Genomic DNA, 26,698 nt, shown 5'->3' with positions numbered 1-26,698 from the left:
ATTTGAATCTCCCTCTGGCCGCCTGGGATGCCAGAAATCAAAATAAGTTTGTTAGCCCAAAGTCCACCAAGTACCAGCCCCAAAGTAATGTGTTGCGTGTTACGGTTCGTGCTTTTGAAACGGTGTAAGAAAAGGTTTTCAAAGAGGAAGCGGTGGGGTGGGGCGGGGGCGGGGGTAAGGGGTGCAGTAGGTTTGCAGGTTTAAATTTAGAAATTAGTTGAAAAAATTATTTTGAACAAAAAAAAATAACACGCCCGATCTGATCTGATCTGATCGGGGTCGGGGCAGCTCCGCCCACCACTGCCGAGCGTTCCCGGGACGCTCCCCCCTACCCCTACCCCGGGTGAAGGGCGCTCCATACATGACGAGTCGTTGTCATGTTACATTACATGTACAACTCCTGCCCACAGGACTGGTGTGGGAAATGGATTTGAATCTCCCGCCGAGTGGGCGGGGCGGGGGGGGGAAGAGAGGGCGCCGGCGCCTGCGCACTGATGGTGTGTGTGTGTGAGTGAGTCATGGCGGCTGTGCTCGAGCTGCTGCTGAGGGAGGAGGTGACGGCGGGGGAGGCGCTCGCGTGGCTCAAAACCAACGGCTCGCAGCCCGTGCAGGTGAGAGAGAGAGAGAGGGCGGGAGAGGGGGAGAGGAACGGAGGGCAAAATAAGACTTTAAACTCATGTTTAAAAAGGATTGACGGGAGGGCCCGAGGGGCCTCGAGCCCCCGCTCCGCGCGGACCAGCCTGACAGGCGCCCCGGCCCGGCCCTGGTCTGGCCCCGGCCCGGCCCCTGGTCCGGCCCCGGCCCCTGGTCTGGCCCCGGCCCCTGGTCTGGCCCCGGCCCCTGGTCTGGCCCTGGCCCCTGGTCTGGTCTGGCCCGGCCCCTGGTCCGGCCCCTGGTCTGGCCCGGCCCCGGCCCCTGGCCCACGGTTGGCTCAGCTCAGCTCAGCTCTCCCTGTGGTTATGTACCTCTCCGCCGCCCACACAATAAAACTACAACTTTCTCCTATGTTTAGAAACACACGACATAGAGCAGAGCCGCGGGCCACCGCGGTCACGTGAGTCCCCCCCCACACCCCCCCCCGGGAATTAACTGTGGAGTCCTGTGGCTCAGTGGTTAGAGCACTCGCTCTGCAAGTGAGAGACCTGAGTTCAATTCCAGGCACAGGGCGAGACCTCGGGCAAGTTTCCTTACTCCACACAGAGCCCTCATAATAATAATCGCTCCAAAAACCAAAAACAATAATAAAAATTGGTCATTTTCAATCCACCGACTGTTTGTGGGACATTGCTGTGCGCAATTGGCTGCCGCGTTCGCCCACAAATATACAGTCGATTCACTTTACAGTGTGTTCTGTGAAGCGCTTTGGGACGTCCTCCCGACGTGAAAAGCGCTATGTCAAATGCAAGGATTATTACTATTATTAAATTATATTAAAATACCCCCTCCCTCCCCTCCCCTCCAGACTGTTATCTCTGGACTGACAACACATTTCCAGTCCTTAGTGTGCAATTTCTTAATAGGTCAGCAGCTCCTGTATGTAAAAGCCTCTTATTTTATTGTAACAGGAACATTGCGGTTCAACTTCCGATTATTTTTACATTCAAACATTATCTTATTCGAATGTTTTTATTTAATTTTTGTTTAACGAGTGGGATTCATTTATTTACTTATTTGACCTAAATTAATTTATTTATTGATTTAATTTTGTTTATTGATTGATTGATTGATTGATTGATTGAACAGTCGAGTCTCACTGGAGTTGAATTAACTCTGGACTTGAGTTTGGCGAAGTCGGGGCAGGAACACCATACGCAAGACCTTGAGGTGGTTGACTAGCCTGAGATGACGATGATAATAATAATAATGATGATCCTTATTATTATTATTATTTGATAGAGACATATCCTCAACTAGGCGTCCACCTGGGCAGGATGATCCCACCTGGAAAACCATAAAAAGTACTTGCTTTGTACAAATGAGCTGTAGGCTTCTGTTATGTTTGTATCATTACTGCCCCCCCCCCTCAAAAAAAAATCTGCCATGCATTGAGGAGGAAGAAGAGAAAGAGATTTTGGGTTACAAGCCTAATTACATTCTTGATATGAGGCAACATAATAATTTCTTTGACATGACAACTTTTTTCACCTTCTCTGACTTCTGTTTTCAGAAAGGTGACGTGAAGGATGAGCTTCTGGCATACAGTTCTCTGCGCAGAGAGTTTGTTCCCTTTCTTTTAAACTTTTTAAGGGAACAGACAAACCAACTAATTCCAAATGGTCCATCTACGCCTGCAAAGTCATCCTCTGCAAAAGGGCTGAGACTCTCATACCATCGGGATCGGAGTGAGTGTAACCCGAGTGATCGAAGGACCTGTAATACAGTCCCCCCAAAAGGGAGTAGAACGCAGTTATTCTCTGAAACTCCAAACAGTTCCGCTAACTCGGATGTTTTCTTCCAGTCTCCTTCGTCCAGTGGTTCGTCGTACTTCTCAAAATCAAATGGTGACTCGAGCAGCGCGGCTAGCCCCGAATCTGTCTGCTGCGATACGCCGCGTCAGGGAGAGCGCCGCTCGGCTCAGAGGGTCAGCCTTGGCCAGTTCATTGTCACAACTTCTGAAAGCCAATCCCAGCGACGGGCCAAGAAGAAGAACATGTTGGGCCCCGGTCGGCAGGTAACAAAGGACTTCGTAAGAAGCTCAAACGAAGAGGATAATCCAAACTGGAGCGGCAATAGAAGAAGAAGGGTGGATTTACTCAGCTCACCTGCTGCTTCCCAGCCTTCCAGTCAGTTAAACTTAAACAATTTAGATGAGTTTCCGCCAGTGGGCGCTGCATCTATGCCTCCAAGGTATTCTGATCTGTATAAATAGATGAATCCTCTGCTGTAAACTGCAGTTGGCTCACCAGTGTTTTAATAATAGTAATCCTTGCGTTTGGTATTGCGCTTTATGACATCTTCGAGATGTCTCAAAGCGCTTCACAGGAGATACTGGAATGTGAATTGACTATACTTTGTGGGTGAAATGCACAAAATATTTGATTATATATAAAAGTATATAAAATAAAAGTATATAAAATATGTATAAAAGTATTGGGTAAAATATCCATTCTTGGACCCTGAGTGCAGGGCATGCGAAGTGGTAATAAAAAATAATTTGATTTGTAGTACATTTCTTCCACAAAATATACAGTCAATTCGTTTTACAGTATATTCTGTGGAGCCCCTAGAATAATCCAATTTGAGTGTTTTTACAAAAAAACATTCTTTTGTATAGCACACAGTTACACACCCTATCACTGGGTGGATTTGTTTCAAGGTTGGATTGGTGTGTGATATTCCAAAGTAAAGGTGTGTGGTACAGTATACTACACCAGTGTTGATGTATTCTAAATATGTGAGCATTGCTTTTAGTTATTGCTGGGATGGGGATCTTTTGTGCTTACAAAAAGTCATGTAGGTATGTGGATTTGTGTCAGGTAGTGAAATCAGTACCTTTTTAACTCATAACCTTTTGCTCCAAAGATCGATTTAATTTGTAAGCTTACAGTTGACTTAGTAATAATAATAATAATCCTTCCATTTTTATATAGCGCCTTATCAAGTCATTGAGATGTATCAAAGCGCTTCACAGAGTATATTGTAAAGTCCATTGACTGTATATTTTGTGGGTGACACATGGCAACCCCTTGTGCATAGCAGTGTCCCACAAACAGTCGTGGATTGAGTGATTTTTATTTGGTCCGTCAGAGTAGGTGTGTAGTTTTACTTTTCTGAAGCACATGTGTTCCAAGTGCAAAGGATGATGCGTAGCATTGACCCCTCTGGTGTCATTTGGGACTGTATGGGACATCCTCCTGTCGTGAAAGGCACTTTACAAATGTAATTTTGTATTGTATTTTGTATTTGAACTAAAGGTGTTGCCTCTTTGTTTGCCAAATTGACTGTATATTTCGCCCACAAATTATACAGTCAATTCACTTTACAGTACATTCTGTGAAGTGCATTGAGAAGTCTCGACGATGTGATTAGGCACTACATCGAATGTAAGGATTAATATTTATTTATTATGGATGTTTTAAACATCAACTGCCCTATTTGGACAAGTTGGTCAGGTATGTGCAGGAATTCTAGATTTTTAAAGTTGTTTATAGATTGAAATCTAATTTTTCTTCATTGTATTTATTTCAGTAAAACAAAGCCATCAAGGAGAATTAATCCTACTCCAGTTAGTGCAGAGCGGTCACTGTCCAAACCCAAGATATGCTTCACTTCCACTCCTTTGAGTCAGCAATCAACTTCAACCTACACAGCAGGAGCCGTTCGAGAAGCATTTGGTGCTGGTTTGGAGGGAACTGTTGTTTCACCTGCCAACAGCTTGCAGGAAGAGCGAGAGATGCTGAAAATAGAAAGGTAGCAACATTTTTGCTAAACTGTTGGGAAAATTTCCAGCGTGCTTTCTGGTCAAGAATGTGTTATAGAAATCTAGAAATATGCAAGACGAGAAAAGACATTATAGTCAGTTCTGCCTCTCAATAAAAAATTGGTTTGTCCTATTCTCTTTGTGTACGCTTAAAGAGTGGGGGATGGGGGGTGGGTGCTGTGGCACAAGCCTATGTTACTTTGGGATATATTAGGTTGGTGTTTCAATATTGCACATAGGTGTTGAGACCTGGATGGGTCTCCAAAAGGAGTTACTCTGGGTATTTGTTTTGAACCTATCAGTTACTGAGTGCCATTGTTATAATATAAGTCACCTTCCTGATTGACCAGCAATGGATGCACAATGCAAGAGTACTGTTGGGGGAATGTAAATACAAAATTATTTTCTGCTTTTCCACTAATTTTTTTATAGACTCCTTAAACTATATGCTCTCAAATTAGTGTCTTTCTGACCTCTGGTGAAGTTTATCTTATTTTTTGTTGAATGAATAAAATATTTCCATTTAGGTCAAAGTTGCTTCAGGTAACATCAACGCCTTATGTGTCTGTTCCGGATGATACCACCACCCCAATTAAACCTCCTCCGTGTGGACGATCTGTCCCTGTTTCTTCAGACAGCCAAACTGTATGTGCTGATGTAAGCAAAGTTTCATACCGAAACCAGCTTGATATACTGGCTCAGCTGTACTCTGCTTGTATCTTGGGTAAGTGTGTTATGGGATGGCTATGTCAACTCTTACAAATGGTAGTTAAACTAATACGTACTTTGCTAATTCATTTAAAAGTCAGTATATTGTATGTTTTACCATTGGATTAGAAAGCAACAAGAACTTGGATTTATATAGCGCCCTCCACACCGTATGGCGTCTCAGAGCGCTTTACAAAAGCAGTGTGTTATCATCTTTCGGAGCAGCGTTTTAACTGTATTAAATGGAGATTGTTTATTCTGATGCATCTCCAATCACATTTGAAAAGTTTGGTCAGTGGTAGTTGGCTAATCTTGCTGAGAATAACCCACCAGTAAAGAAAGTAATTAGAATATCTATGTGGAACAAAGTTGTTTGTGTGTGTGCTGTCCCCTCTGTACCTTTGGGAATTGGTTCATTCTTCATTTTAGCACAGATGGTGTTACATTGTCAGGCCAATAATAATAATAATAATCCTTGCATTTGATATAGCGCTTTTCACGTCGGGAGGACGTCCCAAAGCGCTTCACAGAACACACTGTAAAGTGAATTGACTGTATATTTGTGGGCGAACGCGGCAGCCAATTGCGCACAACAATGTCCCACAAACAGTCGTAGATTGAAAATGACCAATTTAATTATTGTTTTTGGTTTTTGGAGGGATTATTATTAGGCTCTGTGTGGAGTAAGGAAACTTGCCCAAGGTCTCGCCCTCTGCCTGGAATTGAACTCAGGTCTCTCACTTGCAAAGCGAGTGCTCTAACCACTTAGCTACAGGACTCCAGTTCTAATGACAATGTTGAACGACAGTGATTCCTCATGTTGGCTGACTTTATAAGTGCTGCCTTCAATGGTTTATTTTTCCACTGGCAACATATGTAAATTATGTTGTGAAAGGAAGAGAGAAAGGAAATGCAATGGATGGTGGTCTCAACCATTGCGTAAAACTGAAGCTGTAAAACAAAGGAATAGTTAACATCAATTTGTCAGCAGTCTTGCAGTGGGCTCCAAGTGTTTTTGGGTTGAGTGGAAGTGGGACGACAGCTGAGATAGGAGTGCAAATATAAACTGCTAATTGAATGCATTTTTTTCTCCCAATTCTAGAGAATTTAGTACCAAATATTTTTTTGGAGCTTTTCTTTATACTGCAGCTGTTGACGTCAAGAGGAGGAGCATCAGCTGTAGATGATGCTGAAGATGAGATGAAATATTCCTCAGAAGTTAAAAGTAAGTTATCTGTCTGATGACACATCAAGTTAATAACTTTTATTTGAAACATTTCTATAAATTTTGTAACTGATTAATGGCGAATTAAACAGAAATGCATTTCTATCCCCCCATCCCCTTCCCCAGATGTGGAAAGACAGTATTTTAGGAGTGTGCACAATTGTGTCTACTTTGCCGTGAGAGTTCTGGATAAACAGTTAACGTAAGTGTTTAGTTTAAATTGAATTTTCACATTGTTATAGTTGGAATTATTTGTAGGGACAAATAATATGGTTTAATTTATGGGATTTGCAAAAAAGCAAATCTGCAGGCACCCAGATATGTTTCTGTTTCTGACTGACCCACTGAATACTACCCTCAAGGTTGCAACCAAAGGAGGCTCCAAACACTAGCCTGGAGATCAGGCTGGCCTGGGTGGGGAATTCCAGTGGCTTTGCTGAGGCACATTCAGGTACCTGCAGTGTTCACTGTTTACAAATCTGACAAATTAGATCTTTATTTGATATGTAGGGTATATCCAGTATGAAATTATTAAAGTCAGTTAGTCTTGTAGACTTGTTGGGAGCAGAGAAAAAAATGTTTTGGGTTCTTGTTACTTTCCTTGTGAATAGGGGATTCGCGTATCTAACTTTTCCCAATGCAGACATTAGTCAGGACAGGTAAATCATTGAGGGATGGATTTTGAGATGGGGCTTGGACACTTATATGAGAGTGACACTAAATTATGTGGGGGGGGTTCCCTGTGGGGTAAGTTTACAGCACAAAACAGTGGGTATTCCTGCAGTAGCCAAGAGAAAGACTAAAGAATCCTCTGTGAAATTGAGCCAAGTCTAAGGTTGGTTTCAAAGGATCTTGTTTGGATCTTATTATTCTGCATTTGGACCTGATCTACCCTGATCGAAAGTCCACTTTTTTAAAACCCCTAAAGTTTGCAAAGATTGATATATTTCATGTTGTTCTTATAATCATTATATTTGGTAGAACATCTATGACATCGAGAATTTCTCAAAACATTTCACAAAGTTTCTAAAAAGTGTAGTGATATGTAAATCTCACTCACAATATGCTCAATACTTTAAAAGATTGTTCAATGTATGCTTTATAGTTACTTGCTGAAAGCAAATAATTAGCTCTACATTGAGTGATCAGTGATTTTCCAACTGTGGAAAGGCAATCTTCTGTCACCTGAATTATAATAATATTTGTATTTTATATAGAGCCTTATCAAGTCGTTGAGACTTCTCAATATATATATAGACTTCACGAATATATGGTATATTCACTGTATTTAGTGGGTGAAACGCAGCAGCCATTTTCACACAGCAGTGTCCCACAAACAGTCGTCAATCGAGTGGCCCAATTTTTTTTGTAATTTTGCTTAGCCAAATTGCTGAAAATGTTACAAACTAAGAACTGATATCTTGTGTTGTGATTGGATAATGTGCATCACATTTTTTTAAATAAGAGTAAGATCCTTGGTCTATATGTTCTTTTTCATTCGTTTAGGATCATTTCCCATTTAGATAAGGGGACTCTGAGGCTTCTTGCTGAGAATGACAGACTCGCTATGTTCTCGAGCTCCTTACATGACCAGATGATTTACGCCCACAAGATCAGCACAGCCAAGGTGAGAGAATCGGCCTGGCGGCAGTTCTGGTTTTGCAGATGGCTCAGCAAGTTTTTTCAGTGAGGTGCTGAACCACATAAATTGAACCATTTGGGTTCAACTGACAGTATTAGAGAGCTACAATTGGGCCTCAGCAATGAGTTAGTGAGGGGGAATCAGCCAGGATTCTTTTTCCAGAGACCGTTCTTTGAACTGCTTTCAGGAAGATGCAGACAAAGGCTTGGTGTAGCGATTCTTGTGGTTATATGGCTCTCTAACTGTATATAAATAGTGGTCATTCTGGAAAGGAATTGGGGGGGTGACTGCTCTTGAAACCGTACTGCATTGGAAGGAAAAAAGGAGTTAAATGTATTCACAAAAGGTTGGGAGAAGATTGTTAAAAGGAAGCAATGAAAGATCTTGCGAAAATCTTGTTCTCTTCATTAGATCCAGTTGTCACAGGAGTTCTGTTAGGTGATTTGATCTCATAAATTTATATTGAAGTTTTCTGTAAGTAGCCAGTTTAAGATGTTAAGATTACATACTTATGCACATTTATTGGTTTTATTTGTTGGATCCTGTGTCTAGCTGTCATTGTTTAGATTGTGTGTCATGGCTTCAGCAGTGGATTGTAAGGTTCACCCTGCAATTCAGAAGATCAATGTGAAGTGGTGGTTCAGTTGTGAACAGCGAATTGTCGGATTAAACCATTCATTCTTGTTGCTCGAGTTTATTCAGCCTCACATTCTATTTCTTTTCTCAGAAAACATATGAAGTCTCAAAAAATTGTGTTTTACTGTGAGACTGCTTTTCTCTCCAGATTGGTCAGTTGACATTCCAGTTAATGACGATCTGCCCCAATGTGCTTCACTTACACTGAAGAGTGGCTGTGGCATGTCTTTGCTGACTCGATTCTCTTTTTCCAGGTGTCACTCGCTCTTCCTTCAGTCATACAGCCTGTCCCATTTGAGCCTGAAACCGACAACCGATCAAATTTTATCAGCGACAGAGCCTTTCAGAATTTCAAGAAGCAAAGGTACAGCTCCTGTCTTGTTAGAAATGGCTCAGGATGAAAATATTGCAAAATGCAGGAGACGCAAGGGAAGAAAAATATAAGGAGAACACTTTTTAAGTTTTTATTCTTGCTGCTGTTGTGCACAATTCTATATTCCTGGAATACAAATGAGGTCTTAATTCCCACAACAGCAGCGTACCAGAGCAGAAAATACCATGGCAATGCAAATCACTGATCCCAAAGTAATTTCACTAATTTTATTTGAAGTAATTAAACCGTGTTACTCTCTTTACATCTGAGCTTTTATCTATTTTCTAAGTTGTAGCGTTAACTAGTAAAATTCCACACACTCCTTTTAGAGCCATGGAAATTTATAGCACAGAAGAAGGCCATTCGACCCATAGTTTCTGTACTGGCTATTTTAAGAGCAATCCTTTCAGTCCCATTTATCTCCCCCTTCCCCCTGTAGCTTACCTCATTTTTTGATATTTATCTAGTTCCCTTTTGAAAGCTAATTTGGATCTGCCTCAGCTACTGCTCATGGAAGGATTCCTTAACCTAACTACTCTGTGTGAAAATAATTCTAACCTCCCCATTTGTTCCAATGATATGATAAATTGATAATCTCCAGTCAGTTTTAGCAGGGGTTCAAAAAGACATGGTTTGAAGGCTAAAAAGTCTTAAGCTTGTAATGTATGTACCGATTGAAGAGGCCCTTTGTTATTTTACAGAGATATATTTTATGAACTCCTGCGCGAGTGGGAGGATAAACATGAAAATCCTTGCTGGGACTTTGAGAGAGCGCTGGGACTCCGAATCAGGTACAGAGGTGAAGTGTGTTCTCAACTTCCATTCCGGTAAACTTACCCTACAAATCCATAGTCACTACACTTATTATAGCAGATTAAAGTTATTATTAATAAACTTAAAAATAATGAACAAAAACTTGGATTTTTTATATATCTATATATATATACACACACCTATATATATAATATTGCCCGTCACGCAGGCACTACATAATCTTGGAGCCTTAAGAGAGATAAGATCTTCCTTTTTATTAAGAAAGGAAACAAATTATAAAATACTTGGTATTGAATATGAAAACACACAACTTCTTTGATAGAAGTTGATACAATGTTTAGATTAATAGTTTTATTATTCAATTATGAATGATTAATTTTCAGTATATATTAACCATGAGAGGAGAGATGGAGTAATATCTGTTTAATATCTGAGGTAGAGCTATTGTCCAGCAGAGGGCACATTTGCACTCTAGTTTCTTCTACTTACAAAGAGCAATGCTACAATTGATGAGCTACCACATGTTTCTGGGGATACGGGCGCAGAAGTCAGTTGTTTGTACTTTGTCCATTGTCACAGCGGAGTTATTGGATCCCAGGCAGGTTATTGCCAAATACTCCTATCAGATTTTTAACACAGGTTTGAAGAACAATGCCATTTCATTGCTTCTCAGCGAAATGTATATTGGATCTAATTTACCAAATTTAGAAACTGGGTTTGAAGAGAATTGTTATGAATATTGGAAACTTCTCTAGCATGAATCTCTAGCACATATGCAGGAAGCTGGCCAGTCTCTGCCACAAGCGATGTCAGTGATGGTAGCCATTGAACTCACATAGTCTAAGATGACCATTCCAATTCAGTGCTTGCGTTGCACTGTCAGAGGTGCTTAATGAACTTCCATTGTGAAGACAGCCGACATGAATGTTTCAAGGAAAATATTAGACTATTGATCACAGTGGGGAGTTTCAGGTGAAACATCAAAAGTCGTAATGTCTGAACACTCTAACTGAACAATTATTGATGCATAAAAACTGCCTCAAGTCTTGTTTGATGCATCCATATTAATTGAGAATTGTAATTTTTTACTTTAGGATGATGATGGTCAATCTAAGCACAGCTTATAACCACAGCCACTTTGCAAGATTGTTTCAGAAACAGCTGATAAGGGTAAGTGTGCTGGTTTTCGTGTATGTAATTGACTCTTAAGTTTGTTCAAACCAAGTTCTTGTAACTTTAGAATCAATATTTTGATTTTCTAGTTGTGAAAAGTGAAATGTTTTTTTTGGATACTTTTTGTGATTTTTTTCACCCAAACATTTTGTTTCATATCCTCTCCTCTTTGTTCCTACTGCAGATGTGTAAAGGCCCAGTTGGAACACTTGCAGGTGGTGACAATCCTGATCAGGACGTACTTGACATGCTTGGATCAGACAACCTAATGAAGCTGAAACGACTGCAGGAACGCTTTGTCGTGCCTCAGAGTATCGGGGGCCCATGTCCGCCTCCAGCATTTTCTGGGTGCCAAGAATTCTTCAGGGATTTCCTTTTATGTGCAGGAAGGTTGGTTCTGTTTTCATTTATTGTGCCTCCTTTATTGTAGTCGGTTCCATGCTCATTGTAACCTCTTACCAGGAATGTAAGGTGGCAGAGGAATAATTGTCAGGTTGCTGATTCCAGAGGGTGCAGGTATGGGAACATGTTACCAACTGACTTGGTTCCAGAGGGTAACTAACATTGAAAGCAAAGCAAAATAGTTTTTGGACTTCGTTAAACTACAATGCTTCTGTTCAATAAAATCAAACCCCACACTAACAGCTGCCAGTCGGTACTATGCACAGGAAGTGCTATTAATGTCAGTAGTATCTACATGCTCGCTCTGCCCAGGAAGCCTGGCATTCTGTAAGCTGGAAGTCTACTACGTTTGGTGCAACTATATTCTGTTTCCCACTATTTTGAAAAATAGTTTCCACCTGTGATTAGATAGAAGCCTATTCAATTTGAGACAATGCAGCAATTGAATCCGATATCCCATTGGAGCTATAAAGAGAACATTTTACTTTTATATGCAATAACATTTACCTTGGTGCAATACTTGTTGCCATATTCTAAGACAACACGTTGTTGTATGTATAGTGTTTTGGAAGCCTCTTTGTTTGATACTGAATGGAACATGTTAGACAGGTTTTAAATTTAGAAGCCTTATTCAGATGTTGTTCAGATGTTTTCTGTAAATTGTATGGTGCTTTAAAATACAATTCTTAAACAAACGTGGCGTGTGTATGCTGGAAAGATCAGCCTAACGGCCTTCTTCATCCAAAACTCTTGTGAGCATGTGACGGCTACTAAATTAGTTTTTGTTAACTTTCCTGCTATTCCTTCCGCAATCTGCAAATTCAGTTTGTTGTTACCAAAGGCTTAATTTTATAGTTTATTTTTGTTTTAGTCACCAGTTAAACCAACACTTGTCAGATGGCCTGTGCCAGCAGATTTCTGAACTAGACAGCATCGCGATCCTAAACCATGAGTCCACAGAACGTGAAACTGATATGGACGAACAGGTAAGCCCTTGTGTCGTGCAGGTTGTGAGGCAACTGTTCACAAGCATTGTTTTCCTTTTCATCGTCTCTTCCTCCCAAACCCCCTGCTAGAGGTCACTTCCTATTCCTTTTCGTGCATTGGATTGAGTTTCTTCTAGTGCCCTGTCATTTCCCTCCCTCCCTAACTAGCTTAACCCTCAATCCTTTACCCACCTATTGGCTCAGCTATCTTCGGCTTCCTACACATCCCTTTCCTTTAGCCTTTTTCTCTCTTCTTACCCATGTCTTCATATCACACCTGAAGACCTTCCTCTTCGTCCGTGCCTACATACCTCCCCTCTTTCCCTTAAACGCTCTGATACTAACCATTGTAAAGGATGCTATATATGTAGCTTGTTGTTATTACTGCCAAGTGTAGTTTATGGATAGCTTTGTTATATTAATAGTTTTATTGAAGCTTTTATTCAGTGATAAACACAGAAAGCATATGTGGTTATTTTGAATGATCATAGGTCCGGAAGCTGTTACCCGTTTACTCCCTGAGACCTGAATGCCTCATTGTACCAAGTGTCGGCTTGTCCATTGAAATAAATTTCTTCTCTCTTTTATCTGCTTAATTTAGGATGAGAAGGAACACTTTGCCTCAGTCTTGATGACAGTAAGATTGCTGGCCAAGTTTCTGGGGTTTCTTACCTTCCTCCCTTATCGAACAGGAGATCGGCCAACACGGGATATGCAGGAGGCAGCTCTTCCCCTCAGAAACCAGGTGAACATGTGTTTATTAAATGTGTTTCGTACCTTGCGGATAGTACTCAGTAATGCAATACATTAACATCCAACCATTTTTTTAATTTTCATTTGTTATTGGTTGTCTTTATCACTAGTTTTGGACCGGTTTTGTATATGAATGTTTTCCCCTTTAGCTGAGGGGGGTGGATGATGGCCAAAGGGGAAATTGAAGAGAAGATCTTGACACGGACCTTGAAAGCGGAGAGGGCGGCATCAAGTCAGGGATCCGGAGTCCAGAAAGTGGGGGCAGATAGGCTGAAAACCTAACTGACGATGTTTTGAGGTGGAGAGATGTGAAGTAAGCCAGTGCTTAATACCACCTTTGACATCATAAGGACTTCCCAAAGGATTTACTCTAAAGTGCAGTAGTTATATTTTTTGTGGGTGTACTTTGTCTTCAGTGTCCAGGCAGTGATACCATTTTTGTCCAGCAAGTTGCACAAAAAAAACTAAATACATGTTTTTCTTTGCCTGTGAAGTGAACCTCCAGCTTCCTAACATTTGCATTCTAACAGTTTGTTGACTTTTTTTACTTGTCTCTCTCCCAGGGAGTTTCTGTTCTGAATGTGTATGAAATATTGAAAAGGTCACTTGAACGTCAGCGCACGATTCTCACAGTACCCTGGGTGGTTGAGTTCCTGAGTATGATGGACTATGTTACTCCTTTGCTGGATTATTATCACAAGGTGTTCACCCTCCTCTTGCACTTATACAGGTGAGTGGCATCTTAAACTTTCTGTTCATGTTTCATTTTTGCATGTAACTTGAGATTATTATTTTAATTGGCAAGAGTTTTGATAAACGATGCATTGGATATATAGCATATTTTCATGTTGGGAGGACATCTCAAAGCATTTCTCAGGCTTTACTGTAAAGTGTAGTGACTTTATTTTGTAGGGGAAAGTGGCATCCAATTTGCACAGCAATGCCTCACAAAAAGCTGTTAAATTCCAAATTTTTTTGGGGGGACTGTTGCCCAGGACATCAGGAGAGACTGCTTTCTCTTTTGGGACTTGCTATTGGATTTAATGTCCACCGAAATGGGCAGTTTGTAATGCCTCGAACTGTCTTGGCCATTACACACCAAATCAATACCAGTTTGACATTTTTTAAAAATTATTCTAGATTTGCAATGTTGGAGGGGAGGAAGAAGGTAAGGAGAAAAACTTACTATTGTATTATTAAATTCTTTACTGTTTGTGATGAAACAGATACATGATTCTAACTAGCAAGCAGAATAGGAATTGCCTGAACAAACTGTTGATCCTCGCGGTCCTGGGGTGGCTTTTCCAAGTAAGTCTGAATCGACAATGAAGTGAAGTACTTGATATGAAAAATGTCAGGAACAGTGCAAAGGCTGATAATTCACTGTTGTTAAACGATTCATAGATTCCTGCAGTTCCTGAAGAAATGTTTTTCAATGAAGAGCAGATTGATGCCATTGAATTGACCGTGTCAGACCAAGGCTTAGTAAGTAATACTTTTAATGCTGGAGTTGTTAGCTTGATTTCTGTCGGTACAAAAGATGAAAAGCAGCTCCCTGATGGTTCAATGGGTAAGTCCTATTGTGGCATTGAGCTGTACAGATCAGATGCAGAATCACAACAAGTTGTGCATTTACCCACTGAACCAACAATTTATTACTTTCGATCTTTCCTACTGACCTTACTGTCTGTGTGTTTCCAGGACTTTGTTCCTTTGGTTGATCAGCAACTTCTTTACACCTGCTGTCCCTATTTAAGTAAGTACTGCCTGAGCTGCTTTTTCTTGGTTGTTTCTCCATTGTTGTACATTTGTTGTCTATTGGTAATGTTTTAGACATTGCAACCATATTTCATCTATAAGTTACCCTTCTCTGTCCCTCCCGCTTCATGAGGAAGTGGGCCAACTCCATTTGAGCTTCCCCTGACAGAGCAGTTGGGAATTACAGTAGGACATTTGACTCTGGGTATCCACTTGGGGTTCTGATACGGAAGAACTTAAAATTGTTATCTTGTGTGTATGCGTACAAGGTTATATGATGTTCACAATGTACTTGAATGGGACTGAACTGGCATCCAAAGATAATGAGATCAGATCTAAGTTAGTGTAGGATAAGAAAAACAAATAACATACACAAAGGGGGCACTCGCACAGACCTGATAGCCGCACTGTTTTCATATGCCCAATGAGGTCAAGCCCAGTTAATGTGGATATCGAGTTGTCTTATGGACAAAAGGGTGTTGTGGGTCACACAACCCATAGCATTAATGGAGACCACTGATTTACTACAGTACAATTTATATTTATATAGCATCTTGTTGGACGAATGTCTCAAAGTGCTGGACAGGCACCAAGTCTGAGGTACTGGGTGTACAGATCATCTATAGAGCTTGCGTAGGATCGAAAGATGAAGCTTTTTGTCTGCTGGAGATAATAGTTCCTGCAGGCTTGTACACATACTGAATCTCTAGGGAATTATCCTGAGTACATTTTTCCAACAATAATTGTTTTCCATCAGTGCTGATTGCAATTAGACAAACATATGCATGTGCGTGTGTACGGTGGTTTGCTTTCTTCGTCCCCAATTCTCTTGCCTGCGTTCTTCACCAACCAGGTGCAGTAGCTTAGGATAATGTTAATTTCTTTCCCCTTTTCAGTTTGCACATACACAGTATCTTCTGAATGTCGGACAAGGGGTTGAGATCAGGAATAATGTCTGGGTGAGCATAGGTGGTTTGCCTAAGCAGGCAAACCACCTATGCTCTACACCCTCCAAACACTTGTCTGGTTTCACACACAACCTGCTGGAAGCTGTAAGACTTGCTTATTTGGTAGCTCTCTCGTTTCCTTGAGTCAGAAGGTTGTGGGTTCAAGTCCCACATGGAGACTTTGAGCTCATAGTCTTGGCTGACACTTGTGTAGTGTTGAGGGCATCCTTCGGATGAGACGTTCAACTTAGGTCCTGGACCTGTTCATTTGGACGTTAAAGATCTTACTGCACCAATCAAAACAAAAAGGGAGTGTCTCCCAGTTTCCTGGAACAATCTCTGTGTTAAATGTGGTCATTCACTTTGTGGTTGTTTGTGGGACATTACTCTGTACGCAAATTGGCTGCTGCATTTGCCAAAGAATATACTTTTGTGTTGCAGTTGAGTTACGCAAGCTGCTGGTTTCCTATGTAGTTGGCAGTGGTGTTAAGAATGGAGGATTTATGAGAAAGATCACCCCAACTGCAGCGGAACCGCTAGTGTCAACTTCAGCTCTGTCTCAGCAGCGACTCCAGGTAACACCCTCTCATACCTGCGTAATTGTGATACTATCTAAGTAATTGTTGTGCAGCAAATAAATGTCAGTGAGAGTGGCTGGATGACATTGTTTCAGTGAGGGCGGCAGACGACTTTCTCCCAAACCTCTCAACTGCTGTGGGAAGACTCCTGGTCTCTGTCCCCAATCATCATCACGAGCCCGCATAATGAATGATTGTGCACTATTTGACAGGGGTGACAGAAAGCTAAGGAATGTTGATGTTAACTATACCTAAACTCCGGGGAGGAGGCAAGAGATCCAGTTCAGTGAGCCGGAATTTTGAACCAAGTATTTGAATCCCTGCAAACAGAAGGTAGTGAAAAAGCTATCTTCTGGTCGCTGGATTCAAACAATCTGAGTTAGTTGATATCCCTGTGAAGGCCAGGAAGGACGAGGTGAGGCTGCTCTGCGCGGCGTTAGCGTGTGCTAGGAGAGTCGGGAGTCTCCACGCGTGCAGACCTGTGGAAATGTTTTTAAATTTTAGGTTTCGGGCCTTGTCCAGCTAGTTCCGAATTCAGATACTGGTAATATAGGGTTAAATCTTAACGCTGCAAATAGAGAAGTCAGTCTCATTTAAATGGAGAGGAATTGCTTGATTTTTTTTCTCTTGAGTAGGCTGAACTGGAGGAAGCTTTCTTTCACAATCACCCCCCATCACTTCGTAAGACAGTTGAGTTTGTAGCTGAAAGAGTTTGCTCTAACTGTGTGAAGCACATTAAGTAAGTGATGCATATCCTGCTTTATTGTCTTAAAAATATATATGGTTTTATGATCAGTCTTATTTTATGGATTCTATTCTAAAAAAAAATCCACTTTAAATGTATCCTTGAGAATATGGGAAACTGCATGCAATTCCATAATTAGTTGTGTGATAGGAGATTGACTTCCAAATCCTAATGCAAGGCAACTGTTATAATGTACCCTTCCAGTGCCACTTAGAAATGAAAACGTGGATTAGCTAATAAAAATGTAACACTTTGTGTGTATGTGTGTTCTATTTGCCAGGGCGAGTCTAGTGGCTGAGCTGGTTAAACGTGCGACGGTGATGTTATGCAATGGGATGAAGTGTGAACAGCCTAATCTAACTATGCTCCTTGATAGCGTCACCACTGAACTCTGTGAAGAAAGCAGGGAGGCAGTAGTCAAGGGCAGATTGTAAGTATTCGCAAGGTTAGCAGTACTGAAGGTTCATGTGATGAGCATAAGCGTTGGGTTACAAGCCAATTGCTGTGCATCTGATTTTTGAAGCAGCAAATTTGTACAACTGGTAGGGCTTTCAGTCTCATTACCTCACCATCTCTTACCTGAACATTTTCATTGGTTTCCATCATGTGGAGAGCAGCCAATTTATGTCTCCACAACGAAGAGGCCTTTCAAAAATTTAGATTGAGTGTGAAGTGAGAAATACAAATTGCTGGTTTCCGCAACACTGGAAGCAATAAAAATTAATCCCTCCTGATGATAATCCTTAATAATATATAACATTCTCACATTCTCTTGCATCTCTACTGTGAAGTATAGTGACTGAGTATTACTAGGCAAATGTGGCAGGCAATTTTGTGCACACCAATGTCCCACTGATAACTATACTATCAATTCACTCTACAGTATATTCTGTGATTCGCTTTGAGACATCTCGAAGATGTGATAAGGCACTATATCAAATGCAAGGATTATTATAATTATGAATTGAATAACCAATTTGATCTTGAGTATTGTTGGCCAGGACATAGTGAAGAATCCTAGACCCAGGGGACTCCCATCCTGATCCTTCATAGATCATAGATTTGTGGAAATTGGTATAATTTGATTAGATCAAGTGATCAATTTCCTTGAATGAGTTGGGTGTTGATTCTTAATTTTGAACTCCTTGTACCTTTGTCGTTAACTATGCCATTGGATAAAGAGTAAAAGGTGGTGATGGAATATCTAGTTTTGAATCATGTAATTCACGTGTTTGAGTTATAACATCGCTGGACCCTTGCACCCTGGAGAGCATCCAGATAGTTCTCACCAGATTTATCTACAGATGACCTTAAACCTATTTCTTACACAGTATTGTTGATGGTGGAGAATAGCTGTTGTGCAGCTACTGAGAAAAGCCTCACTACCTTGCTGGAGCTGCTTTATTTTTCTCACTTCTCTAAAATTTGGGGACGAGCAGTTACCAGAGCAGCACTAAGGAACATATGTACCCCTGGAAAGAGATGGTAATGTGTTATCCATCAACACAACTGAGCCCTTAGTAAAAAGGCATATTTGATTAATTTCCCACACAGCCATGATGCGCCTGGCCTAGAGCGAGGTATGGTATGCCTTAATTTCTTTAAGTTTAAAAGTTTGAGATCTTAACAAATATCTTCTATTTCTTGCTCCTCCCCCAGGTTTTGCAGCAAGAAAGGCCCAGAAGCAATTCGAGTTCTGCTTCCGGAAGAGACGTCTGCCTCGGTGAGTTTTGGCCTTCAGAATCCATACTTGTGCACAATGGATTGCCTATGTACTTGAGGGTGTGGCTTGAGTGAGAGCATTAATGCCAGCTCATTACATTGTCTTCAATTCTGGTCTGGTTTCAGTTATTTCCCATTTTCTAGTGAAATCCATGACACAAAAATGAACCTATTGTTCGTGGATAAGGCAGACAAAATGGGCCAAATGATCACCTCCTGTGCCATTTCTATGGGTCTTGGATATTGGACCTTCAGGCTTAACGTATAGGCTTAACTAATTCATATTCTGAAATCTGAATTTTTAAAACTATGCTGCCCAATTGAAACCAAACTGCTGGGTCTGGGCACTTTCAGTCTTTGTTGAGCACTAATTATTCATTGGTTGAGGAAATTTAATTTCAAAACCTTTGACAAATACGAGTTTATTGAGGAATGCAGTGATTTTTAACCCCATAATATATTGCAAAGTTCTTTTCTCTGTTGTTCCAATAACAATGATCTAACTGACTCTTGTTTTGTACAGGTGCTGAGCACAGCAGAAGCTATTACCAGCCGTCTCGCAACTGAGAAAGCCTGCACGTGGCTCTTGGCCAACATTTCAGGTACAGGGAGTACACAGTGATGCTACTGCTAATGCTGCCCACACAACACAGTCAGACACTTGTACTCAGGACTCAAGTATGGAAGGAAAGTTATCAAACAGATACCAAACATTTCCCACAGAATGTTTGTCTACAAAACCTGTTCTTGACAATAGTTACTTGTGAAGAACTTTGAAATATTTTAACGTAATCACTAGATGTGATTATTTAACATAATCACACAATGTAAGTTTTTTTTCGTTAGGGGTAATTAACTGGCTTGTGTCACCCTTGTGCTCCCTTCTACGACTGTATAGTGGTTCAGTGGAGGCATGAAGAACGATAAAATCGGCCATAATATGGCTTGAGATTCCATTCCACATTGGTTTTATTTCTTGGCTAAATGCACCCAAATTATTGTTTCGGTCTGAAATAAGATGCAGTTGCGGGCCTCTGAATGTAATTTGAATGTGGACACTATATTATCGAAGTAGCAGGTGACAGAATTAGACCATGCAAGTAAGGAGGTAGGTGTTGGATGGCTTTAAAATTTATTTAATGAGTTTTAAGAAACCAACCTTAGTGATGGCACGAAAGAGGAAATGAGCAGATAAGTTGATGTGTTTTCTTTTTCTTTCTCCCCAGTCACATAATCTAATAACTCACTGGGACGAATACTACAATGTCCTAAGTGTTTCCCTTGCTGGAGAATGAGGGGAGGAAAGGGAGTAAGCTTAGTCTGGGCACTGGTTTCATCCCACAGTAAGGCAGACAGACTTGCTGAGGCTGTGGCCAGTATTGTTAGTTCTGGTGCCATTAAAACCTGTAGCAGCTGCATATGGAGGATGAATTCACCTTTTCATATTGTGGTTAATTTGTGTTTTTTCTGTTTTTAACACCATCTCCTTAACTTAAAGAACAGGAGTAACCTGTGACCCCATCAATGTTCTTTCTGCAGTTATTTCCACACTAGTCACAGGCTAGGAGAAGCTGAGTGATAAAGTGTGTTTGCAGTAGACCTGCAAGAAAGTGGACAAGTTCCTGTGAAGTAGTGTTTTTATATTTTAAATATTTTTTGTCCTATTATTAGCTTTGATCAAGAAAGAAGTGAAGCTGTGCTTTGACAGATTGAAGAAATCTCAAGCGCTGCTGTCATCAGGTACACAAGAGGCTCCCATTGAGAGTGTGAGCTGCCTTCCAGGATGTGAACACAATGCACCTCTTCCCTCTCAAATAACCAACGAGTTTAAGGTGCTCTCAGTTTATGCAGTTTGATAATTCTCTTCAGTATAACTTGTCAACAAAAGTGGAAGTAAATAATTTATTCAGAAAAAGTAGCCGTAGTGTTTGAATGTGTAAAGATGTCCTGTATGGAAATCAAGTTTTAAAGTTAATCTTCTCCATTCATTTCTACAGCAAACTAAGATAACTCAGTATTTAAAAATCTTAATTTGTGTTATCTTTAAATCAAAAACATTGCACAGAAGGCAGTCGCTATCCACTAGGACAGTGGTGTCACCCATCCTTATGTTCTTGGCAATCCTCGTGTTACATTGAAGTGTATATACCACCTGGGATGTGCCTGTTCCTTGCCTAAGGCTTACATATTACCGAGTTTCTACCATCTGTGTTAGAGGACTCCAATAAATACGAATGAGTATGTGGACTGCGAAGGACTTTTCACTCAGTGTTATTCTGAATCCATCGGGGGCAGGGAAGAAAGATTTTTTGAATCCATAGACATCATGTACTGAATGTTTTGCTTCATTTTTGTAGGAACTGTTGTGTATTGCACTGGGTCCCAGGAGAAGTGATGAAGTAATTGAGCACAGACAAATTGATAACTTGTTCAGAAGGTTAAGCAGAACGCTTCAATGCAGGAAGGTGAGCAATATAAATAGTTGCGTTTAATGAATGATTTGTAGCAATTGGGTGAGACTTGGACAGCACATTCGATGGAGGGAGCTACATTGTGGTAGGAAGTAAACTTAGGCATATGATTTGTGAATTTACTTCAATTCCCACGTGAATTCACATACCGTACTGACCATATGAACCCAAACCTCACATCAGATGCAGGAAACCAAGTCAACTGACAAGAACGTCTTGTCGGATCTAATAATGGAAAAGTGCAGATGGGAAAGGAAAATTGTGTGCGTGGTAGAGATGTCAAGATAGAACAAAACACCAAAACCTGTGTTTTTTAAATCACTGAGAATATTGGTGCATTAATATTGGTTTACAACTACTTTAAGGCACTGGGTTGTTGCACTGCTGTTTCATATTAATAGCGACTCTTGTGAAACATTTGACTACAGTGCAGTCCTGTAGCTCAGTGGTTAGAGCAGACTAGGTTCGATTCTCGGGCAGGGCGAAACATTGGGCAACCACACGCCTCTGTTTACCGAGCAGTAATTAGGAACCCAGTTGTTAAGTCGATTGGCAGATCGCTTTTCCATGGATATTAATCCCTTCAAAAAATAATAATAATTTGGTCACTCAATCCACGACTATTTGTGGGACACTGCCATGTGCAATTAGCTGCCATGTTTTGCCTGCAAAATATAATCAATTCATTTTACAGTACTGTATATTCTGTGAAGCACTTTGAGATGTCTTTGAAGACGTGATAAGGCGCTATATCAAATGCAAGGATTATTATTACAATTAAGTCTTCAGTAATTTTAATTTGGGTGATAAACTGGGAATATACAACCGGGCTTCTCTTACGAGTTGTTCTTTGGGAACCACAGTGAGTGAATGCTCAGAGGTATTGAGCGGTTGTATTTTCTTTGCAGTACATCTCTCCAGTAATTGAACATGCACTTGCCAGGTGCACGGTGGAGTTGGCTTCCCTGTTGGGTAAGTATGGAAAGCAAGCGAGGGATTTAATTCTCCAGTGTTTATGCATCTATATTTTTCATCTTATTTTCCCATTATTTCTCTCTTTAGTTGCAGGAAAAATTCCACTCAATCATATTCAACACGATTCTGGAGATCGTGCTTCTAATCACCAGTTATTACAGCCATCACTCAACTACCTCCTCTCACTTTGGAAAGATGCTTTCCACGTGCCTCTACCTTTACATCTAATATTCAGTGAGAAGAATATTTCATATTTGATTGAGGCAAGAAATCCAAAGGTGAGATTAGTTCTTGATGCAATCTAATGTCAAATGGTCTCACAAAATGCATCAGTCTAATTTGTGATATGTTGAAAGGATATTACATTAGAGCTCCATTATAACACAATTGTTGGTGTTGCTTCAAAACATCAGCCGGCTTTTTTCCTGCATACCGTAACTCTTGTATGTGTTTTTATAGACGTTGTACTATCTAAAGGTTTCTACAATTTTCTTTCATTTTCCATTAGCAATGTTGGGTTGAACTCTCATTTTTTATTCATGGCCTTGCTCAGCATGGCTTAATGAAGACTGAAGAAATGGACCAATACTGGAAGAAACTTCTGCAGTGTCCATTGCCTAAAGTAAGTGTAGTTTCTTGGTGTACACTGTAATCTGTAAATATAAGCTTTTCCTCTTGCTAGCAAAACTTACAATAGTACAGGTTACATTGTCATTTCTGATTTGCACTTAGGTTTTCCTTTTGTAGAACTTTTAAGATAGACAGTGGAAAATATTTTTGTGTGTACTTATCAACAGCCAGTTTCTACAGCATTGAATAATGTCTGTTTAAAGAAGAAGGCACGCTATGCCTTGTCTCTGTCAAAACTCTTGATTCTTGTTGGTTATAAAGGGAAACAGTGGAGAACACTGAATCAAAATGTCTTTAAGAAAGGGAGGATCACATTCAGAGAAAAATAAGCAATTGAGTTCAAATGTCTGAGTGGAGAAAAAAGGTGCTTGGCTGTATAGGGATGCTATAACCAAGTTGAGTGTTGAGAGATATGCACGGTGGAGACAAGATTTTAGTTTGAGGGTACCTTAACTGAAATCTGTTCTTTGAGGCTAACATAGAATTGTCTATTTTGAATGTTTTCCTTTTTAAAAGAAAACTTGTCATTCTGATTTGAGAACTAAGTTTAAAAATCACAGCTCCATTTTACATGTACAACTTAGGAAAAATAAATTTCCTTTCTTCGTTGTAGGATTTATTGAATACAATAGAAACATTTCGATCATGTGAAGACGTGACTGACATTGGTAAGACGCCAAATGAGCTGACAGATGGACTGAATAAAGTGGCGGTCCTATATGGCAGCAACAGTTTTACCAAGGAAAGTTAGTTACAACTGTACTGAATGCAATAATATTTGTTTAATATTAAGTTTACTTAAAGCTGCTAATAATAAATGTATTTATTCACTGGTGAATATTTTACGTAGTTCATATTGGACTATTCCTGTAATTAGTACTTTTGATCATGAATAAACTGTTCCATTTATGTTTGTGTAATGACTATTAGTTACACCCTAGAGAATTATGCAATTATGTGCCCATGTAATTTCATGTATCATACATTTCACTATGTGAAACAGTGATATGGCCAAACTCCTTGTACCTCCTGCTTTGGCTGTTGTCTCGTCACTCCTCACACTGTTTTCAGGAGCAAAGTGGAGAGTAATGGGAAGAGCAGAAGTATGATGTGTGTGTATATATATATATAAAAATAATAAATATATAAATAAATGTGCTCATGTAACCACCCTCCATTTGTCAAAAGATTGTCACTACAACAGCCTGAAAAATCCTGCATTTACATTGTAAAAAGAAATTGCATAATTCCCTGAGGTGCAATTAGTTTACTGCATAGGTGCTTGATTAGAGCAGGATACTGTTATTTGCATACTTTACTTGATATGAACTTAAGATGTGTATCACTCTTTCCACAATACTTTATATAAAAATCAGGATCTTCCTTCTGCATTAGACTCAAAGGGTGCAGAAATAATAGCTCTGGTCCCTACTGTCATGATATAGTGTCTAAGCATTGCTATAGTATGCTATCATGGCACACGTGGGAAGACTGAAGCCTGGCAGTCCCAAAACCGATGGACCAACAGGATTGCCGAGGCCTGCAAGTTAGAGGGAGCTATGCTGTGGGAGAGTATGATACTGAGTGCCAATTGTTAAATGATTTGAGACAAACTCAATTTCCATTAAATATAACAAAATTACATTTGTATAGCACCTTTTAAGTCGGGAGGACATTCCAAGGCACTGGACAGACCAGAATTTTGGACTGTCCGAAAATAGTATGAACATTACTGAATATTTGTATGTGAAGTACTGGAATCCAATTTCCATTTCTACTAACCACATGCAACAATGGGTACAGAGGGAATGTGTCCTTAATTATATGTGATGGGTTCCAAGAATCCTTTTTTTTTGGTTACTTGTGTTTATGTTAATTTGGTGGTAGCACTCTTACCTTCTAGTCAGAAGATTGCACGTCCAATGCAGTGTTACGTTGTCAGAGGTGCCATCCTTCAGATTAGACAAACAGTTGTTCAGGTGGGTAAAGATCCCATGGCTCTATTTGAAAACAGAAAGGAGTCTCCCCTGGCCAACCCCCAAAATAAAATTGGTCCTTCACTCCATGGCTGTTTGTAGGACGTTGCTGTGCGCAACTGGCTGCTGCGTTTCATCCACAAAATACACAGTCAAGCTACTTTGAGACATCTCGATGATGTAATAAGGCATATCAAATGCAAGAATTACAATGATTAATTCCCTGTATACATGGTTAAGAAAAGTAAAACTAGCCTTTCTGAGGTTCTTGGACAGCAATGGCCAACCTTTTTTTGGTCAGCCAACCCATATACATTTTCTTGATTTATAGCAACACCTTAAACATAGCCATTCAGTAACTACTGGAATCAAAACCGATTTAAAGACTAGTTTGAGTATTCGGAGGGTCATTTCTTGATGGCCTAGTGTTGGCCACCACTGTTCTACCCATTATAACACATTGAAGGAATAGTAAATTCAAATCACTGACCTTTTGCTTGTTGTATGCTTTTGTCCTGTATGTTGCCATAATATTATGAAATATTAATCCTCTATTTAAAGGATTAGATACTATAGTCATTACCCAGATCCATCTTTTTCAAGCACTGATGTTTACCCACAGCAGTTCAGTCTCAGAGAAAGCACGTTGATTTAAAGCCGAATATATTTTAAAAAGCATTATATATAAATACCGTGTGCAAAATAGTCATTTACAAAATATTAAATGCTTATTTTTATAAAACATATGTTCACAATCCATGGAATTAAATGTGTATAAAATGCTTCAAACATTATATAAATAAAAGCTTCAATTTGGACCTTTTAAGTGATTGTTTGCATACAAAAATAAAATGTAACTATACAGCATTAAAAAAGGATCACTGCAGTGCATAGTCAAATACATCCTCTGGAATGTGATTGTCTAACTTTCTTACCAGAGGGAAGTCAGCAACTGCAAAGCACATTCAATTGGTTAATTGTACAAAACATGACTTAGAAAAATATCTGTACAATATAAAACTTTACATATTATACATCAAAAACTGCTATCATGCTATCATTTGTGAAGTGAGCTTAATTAGACCAAAAACATGCATAATGCTATTTAAAAGGAAGACTATATTTTGTAAAGTGTTCTAAAAGTGGGTTGATTTGAAGTGTTTTGACCTGAGGTACATTCATGTCTCCAGATTGAACATGTAGTGGTGCTGAGTTACTGCTGCGTGTCTCAGACCCTTTCAACCAATCAATCAGCATGATAGGAAACTGGCGAGGGTGGCAATGCACAAAGGCTGCCGTTTAGCAACCAATGCCAACATTCTGGAGGGCAGAGCGGGAGCACCAAGGTCAACCTTCAAAAGAGAAAAAAAGTTCAGTTTCACTGATGGCATGTATCAAATTTACTCTGTATGAAAAAATGAAATGCAGATCCCTGTATTTAAACATTAATTAGTTCAATTACTTTCCATCCTTTACCTGAATCATATAGATCACTTTAGTTATTTCCTTTCCATTCTGCACGTCAGGCTGAAGAATCCATCCGCTGGGTAGAATTTCACCACGTACAATGTCATTCACTGGCCAAGGCATTGACTCCTCATGGATAGACTGCATTGCCAAAATGTATTGCTGCTCCTGTGGAAAGAGAACCCCTTGATGAATTCAGACACTTTGATCAAAACTCCCCACCTGAGATGAAACCAAAGACACAAAATGCATCTGCTCTCTTCTTTCAGTCAGGCATTCGAATATTGCTGAATTTTATTAAACTGGACTGTGTACATCGAAAATTGCAAGAGCATAG

At 40.0% G+C, this 26,698-nt stretch overlaps 1 protein-coding gene across 1 annotated transcript; it reads left to right on the top strand.

Moving 5' to 3' along the window:
* The first annotated feature begins 502 nt into the window (after positions 1-502).
* Positions 503-24,900, top strand: cdan1 (codanin 1). Its single transcript, XM_042338128.1, has 28 exons — positions 503-611; positions 2,168-2,847; positions 4,189-4,410; positions 4,948-5,144; positions 6,231-6,353; positions 6,480-6,555; positions 7,860-7,980; positions 8,886-8,995; positions 9,706-9,795; positions 10,873-10,948; positions 11,136-11,341; positions 12,225-12,339; positions 12,941-13,084; positions 13,656-13,822; positions 14,319-14,400; positions 14,497-14,577; positions 14,794-14,848; positions 16,239-16,372; positions 17,011-17,114; positions 17,401-17,550; positions 18,780-18,843; positions 19,366-19,444; positions 20,514-20,674; positions 21,200-21,307; positions 22,222-22,285; positions 22,376-22,566; positions 22,797-22,910; positions 23,532-24,900. Exons 1-28 carry the CDS (start codon positions 519-521, stop codon positions 23,667-23,669), a joined length of 3,945 nt encoding a protein of 1,314 aa, XP_042194062.1. The 5' UTR covers positions 503-518; the 3' UTR covers positions 23,670-24,900.
* The last annotated feature ends 1,798 nt before the right edge of the window (positions 24,901-26,698 follow it).

This window comes from Callorhinchus milii, unplaced genomic scaffold (assembly GCF_018977255.1).
Source record: "Callorhinchus milii isolate IMCB2004 unplaced genomic scaffold, IMCB_Cmil_1.0 Scaffold9, whole genome shotgun sequence".
In the NCBI taxonomy this organism is placed as follows: Eukaryota; Metazoa; Chordata; class Chondrichthyes; order Chimaeriformes; family Callorhinchidae; genus Callorhinchus; species Callorhinchus milii.
This window is presented reverse-complemented; position numbering and strand designations above follow the sequence as displayed.

Coding starts and splice junctions, on each gene's coding strand:
- cdan1 (XM_042338128.1), top strand. CDS start 519: ATGGCGGCTGTGCTCGAGCTGCTGCTGAGGGAGGAGGTGACGGCGGGG. Junction 10,949..11,135: donor TTCAGAAACAGCTGATAAGG/GTAAGTGTGCTG, acceptor TTCCTACTGCAG/ATGTGTAAAGGCCCAGTTGG. Junction 22,567..22,796: donor TTGAGGCAAGAAATCCAAAG/GTGAGATTAGTT, acceptor ATTTTCCATTAG/CAATGTTGGGTTGAACTCTC.